At 39.1% G+C, this 5,172-nt stretch overlaps 1 protein-coding gene across 1 annotated transcript; it reads left to right on the top strand.

Annotated features, from left to right (window-relative positions):
• The first annotated feature begins 410 nt into the window (after positions 1-410).
• sh2d1ab (SH2 domain containing 1A duplicate b) lies at positions 411-4,659 on the top strand. Its single transcript, XM_029760713.1, has 3 exons — positions 411-777; positions 3,830-3,893; positions 4,076-4,659. The coding sequence occupies exons 1-3, from the start codon at positions 635-637 to the stop codon at positions 4,298-4,300; spliced, it is 432 nt and encodes a 143-aa protein (XP_029616573.1). The 5' UTR covers positions 411-634; the 3' UTR covers positions 4,301-4,659.
• Positions 4,660-5,172: the final 513 nt, after the last annotated feature.

The raw sequence follows: 5,172 nt of genomic DNA, 5'->3' as shown, positions 1-5,172 counted from the left end.
CTGATGATGTTTTAGAGCTGTACCATGTCAGTAATGGTGAAAGCATACCGTGCCGACCAATGCTGGTGTCTGTCTATCACCTCTGACCAAAAAACATCGGCCGGCATTTCATATTAACTTCCCTGTGGCAACCCACTGCTAATAATTGTTGGTGCGGTCTGTTTTCCCCTTAAGGATGTTTTGCACAGAGACAGTTACGCAGGCAACACTCCTCTGCGCAGTGCATCATCAGTTTTTTCATTCAGAAGTGTCAAACTGATATTTTCCTCTGTTCTTTATCTCTATTGTTGTGGAAATATTCAGTTTGAGGCTTTTGATGTTGTTTCCTGTCAGTATGACTTAACTTCCTGAGAGAGCTGCAAACCTACCACGAAAATTAAATGTGTGAGAGAGAGAAAGAGAGAGAGGGAAAGAGAGAGAGGGAGAGAGAGCAATGGAGAGAGAGGGAGTGAGGTGAGAGGTTAGATTCTTGACTTGCCTGCACTCAGATAAGAGAAAACTGAGATCTGCCAGCATCCATACATTACAGAAAGGGAAGTGTCAGCTGGTGTTCTGAGCTTGGTCAGGAGGCTGAAAATCGACTCTATTGAGAGGATAGTGTTAGCAGTATAACAGTGTGGAGTGGTCCACAGCCATGGAACAGGAGAAACTAGCCGTGTACCACGGAGCCATCAGCAGAGAGGAGGGGGAGATGAGGCTGTGGACAGCAGGACAGGACGGCAGCTACCTGATACGCAACAGTGAGAGTCTAGCTGGGCTCTACTGCCTCTGTGTGCTGTGAGTATCTTACACACACAGTGGTGGAAATAGTACTCAATTGTCATGCTTGAGTAAAATAAAAGACACCTTAATAGAAATTGACTCAAGAAAAAGTAGTTACCCCATTAAAATAATACTTGAGTAAAAGTGTAATAGTATTTGATTTGAAATATAATTAAGTACAGTGGTGAGAAAATTACTACTTGAGTAAAAGTAAAAAGTAAAAATGCTATATTTCTTAATATTAAGCAAACCAGATTTTTTTTTTCAACAAATAAACCATTACAATGAATCGAAACAACTGCAATCCTCAATTAATTAATTGAACACCAGAGTCCTAAACTGCCTTGGCGGCACCAGGGAATCAAGGTGCAAGTAATTTTGCAGTTTATTCCAACAATGGGGGGCACTAAAACTAAAGGAGGATTTACCTAAATTGGTCGAGAACAGAAGTTAACCAATCCTGCAAGCGGGTTTGGTATCACATACTTTAATACTAGCAAGTTAGGTCAGTTGGAAGCTTGTGTAGTAGAGCTTTGTAAACAAAAAGGGAGTTATGAAGTGATCTATATGATTTCAATGTGGACCAGCCAACCTTTTGATACAGGATGCAGCGGTGGAAAAAGTACTCCATTTTCATACTTGGGTAAAAGTAAAGATACCTTAATAGAAAATGACTCAGTAAAAGTAAAAGTTACCCAGTAAAATACTATTTGAGTAAAAGTCAAAGTATCTGTTTTTAAATGTACTTAAGTACAGTGGTGGTAAAGTACTCAATTGTCATACTTAAAAGTAAAAGTAAATGCTATATATCAAATTACTTCTATTAAACAAACTGACAACATTTTGAACATTTAACACGCGAACACTCAAACGTAATTTACAAACTCAGTATTGTGTTTAGTGAGTCCTCCAGATCAGAAGCAGTAGGGATGACACCTCATATACAGTAAGTGCATGAATTGGACCATAATTATATCCTGCCTAAACATTCTAAATGTAACAAATACTTTTTGGTGTCAGGAAAAATGTATGGGTCAGGGAAAATGTATGGGAGTAAAAAGTACATATTTTCTTTCAAGAATGTAGTGAAGTAAAAGCAGTAAAAAATATAAATACTAAAGTACAGATACAATTGTATTCAGAAAGTATTCATACCCCTTGACTTATTCCACATTTTGTTGTGTTAGTATGAATTCAAAATGGATAAAACAAATAATTGTATCTCACCCATTTACACACAATACCCCATAATGACAAAGTGAAAACATGTGATTCCCACGGGGGAATCACATGTAAGTCGTTCTGGATAAGAGTGTCTGGTAAAAGTCTCTAAGAGCTTTCCACACCTTGATTGTGCAACATTTGCCCATTATTCTCTTCAAAATTCTTCAAGCTCTTTCAAATTAGTTGTTGATCATTGCTTGACAACCATTTTCAGGTCTTGCCATAGCAGATATAAGTCAAAACTGTAACTCAGCCGCTCAGGAAGATTCACAGTCTTCTTGGTAAGCAACTCCAGTGTAGATTTGGCCTTGTGTTTTAGATTAGTGTTCTGATGAAAAGTGAATTCATCTCCCAGTGTCTGGTGGAAAGCAAACTGGAATGCAGGAAAACTCTAGGATTTTGCCTGTACTTAGCTCCATTCCATTTCTTTTTTATCCTAAAAATCTCCTCAGTCCTTAACAATTACAAGCATATCTATAACATGATGCAGCCACCACTATGCATGAAAATATGGAGAGTGGTACGTACGCAGTAATGTCTTGTTTTGGATTTGCCTAAAGCAAAACACTTTGTATTCAGGACAAAAAGTGAATTGCTTAGCCACATTTGTTTTGTGGTATTACTTTATTGCCTTGTTGCAAACAGGATGCATGTTTTGGAATATTTTTATCTGTACAAGATTTGCTTAGAATGACGTGGCATTATTTTATGGTATGAGGAAAACAATTGAACAATGCTGAATAAAATAGAAAGGATATTTTCTCCAAATGATTTGAAGGAGTGTGCACATGCAGTATTGAGTGGTTAACAAAGAAATGAGTGCTCCTATATGCTTAATTTAGAGTTATTAATGTAACTTTAGTTGTTCTGCAAACGTTGGGCTAATATGTTTTGATTTTTAATACATTGCAAGGCTGCATGATGTGACTCCAATGATGATTTGAAAAAAGTAGCTTGAGCATGAGCTTTGCTTTGTTTTTTTGCGCAGACTGTACTCATTAACAATTTGACAAGCACTTGATGATGCCTAGAATGTCACAGTGGCATCCCCTTTGTGTGGCCATAATGTACCCTAAAAAGAATCCAGAACTTTTGCGGCCAGTGGCCATTGTGTGCTTCTCCCTGAGTGTTGCACGCTCCATCAGGTGATTGGGTCTTTCTCACGTGCTACAAGTGAAGACAGACACATCGGGGACACAAGTGCACGTGTCCTTATCCAATTCCAAGGTGCATATTGAAGATATTGGAAGAACTGTCCACGTTTACTTTTTGTCAGCCAACAATATTAGTAGGCCTAACGAACAGCAAAATCACTAGCCTATGTCAATCTACTATCTCCTATAGTACAAAAGTCGACCTATTCTATTCTGTGCAAACATAGTCTGGGACAGTTGTGGGATCCGAAAGATCCCAAATTAATACAACCACTAGCATCCAAAAACATTTTTTACGCAACAGATCAGAACATTTAGCTTAAAATGTTGATAAACTATTAGGCTATTTCTTCACATTATAAGCGCAGCAATGTGCATATGGTGGTAGGCTATACGCGCGAATGTTCCATTAGCGGAAAACACCATTATCAAAGTGACAGCAAATGCAATTATGTATGTAATGGTTTTATTATAAAGGTACATTTTTATGGTGACAATTATCTTCCCCCCCCCCCCACACACACACACACACACACACACACACACACACACACACACACACACACACACACACACACACACACACACACACACACACACACACACACACACACACACACACAGTAATACTGACACTGTGATTGTCTGCTATGTGCATGGTCAAACTTACTGTGTGGGTGTGTGTGCAGGTATAAAGGCTATGTGTACACATATAGGCTGTCCCTGGATGGTGGAGGCTCCTGGACAGCAGAGGTAAGACACCAGACCTCCTGTCTCTCTCTTTCTCTCTCTTTCTCACCCTCTCTATCTTTCTCAAGCTCTCGCCACCACACTAACTGATGTTATTCCTGATCCCTCCTGTTTCTTTATCTCCCCATCTCTCTTTCTCTCCCCCTCTTTCTTTCTTCCTCACCCTCTCTGTCTCTCTCTTCTAGACTACTCCCGGCGTGGAGAAACGATACTTTCGGAAAATGAAGAACTTGATAACAGCTTTCCAAAAACCAGGCCAAGGCATTGCTACACCTCTCCTCTACCCCGTAACCATGCAGAGTCACATGCACCCTGTCACCACAGAGAATCATACACACCCTGGCAACATGAAAGCACACCCTAGCAGCCTGCCACCAACTCACACCACTGAGAATCATTACCAACAGTAGACAACAGCTTAGAAACACAGAGGGAGACAGACTACGCTAGAGACAGACATTCTTGATGTGGGCCTGTATTCTTATGTTGTTATTGTGCTAGTCATTAATTTGAAAATAGCATTTGGTTTCAGTATCAAAACTTCAATGTGATCCTTTAAATCTCTTTACATCTGTAGTATTGATGTTCTATATTGGTGTTTAAAATGTGTTTGTAAGACAGTATTGTTGCTATATTTGATTACAACTCAACTAGATAGTTTCCTGTCAGCCGATAAATAATATGCTTTGTTTTTAAAGTAAAATCATTTCTAACTGACAAATGAAAATTTGCTACGAATGCTAATAAATAAATGCCATTGGTGAAAATGTATGTTTCTTTAAAGTTGATCTATCTCATGCATGCATGGCACCTCATCATGAACAATCATCTGACCCTAACCTCATCAGGGACCACAGCATCTCCAGTAAAGACTAAGGCCTTAATTAAATCAGATCAAGCTTTAATAACCCGCATTGACCGATATCCACATAGTGGATGTTTTTGGCGGTGTTCGTGTAACTGCGGTATGAGCTGACAAATAGGTGAGTGGATGCTCTTGTGTGTCCCCACCGGGTTAGGAATTTGTGAGAAAGTGTAGGCTAATGCATGTTTTCATCTTAATTTGGATGGAGGGATTTATTGTCTATCAGTTTAATCAAGCAGTATTTTTTTACTTATTTTACCTTTATTTAACTAGGCAAGTCAGTTAAGAACAAATTCTTATTTGACAGCCTAGGAACAGTGGGTTAACTGCCTTGTTCAGGGGCAGAACAACCGATTTTTACCTTGTTAGCTCAGGGATTTGATCTTGCAACCTTTCGTTTACTAGTCCAACTCTCTA

The sequence above is a fragment of the Salmo trutta genome, chromosome 8 (assembly GCF_901001165.1).
Source record: "Salmo trutta chromosome 8, fSalTru1.1, whole genome shotgun sequence".
NCBI classification, from domain to species: domain Eukaryota; kingdom Metazoa; phylum Chordata; class Actinopteri; order Salmoniformes; family Salmonidae; genus Salmo; species Salmo trutta.
This window is presented reverse-complemented; position numbering and strand designations above follow the sequence as displayed.

Coding starts and splice junctions, on each gene's coding strand:
- sh2d1ab (XM_029760713.1), top strand. CDS start 635: ATGGAACAGGAGAAACTAGCCGTGTACCACGGAGCCATCAGCAGAGAG. Junction 778..3,829: donor CTCTACTGCCTCTGTGTGCT/GTGAGTATCTTA, acceptor GTGTGTGTGCAG/GTATAAAGGCTATGTGTACA. Junction 3,894..4,075: donor GAGGCTCCTGGACAGCAGAG/GTAAGACACCAG, acceptor TCTCTCTTCTAG/ACTACTCCCGGCGTGGAGAA.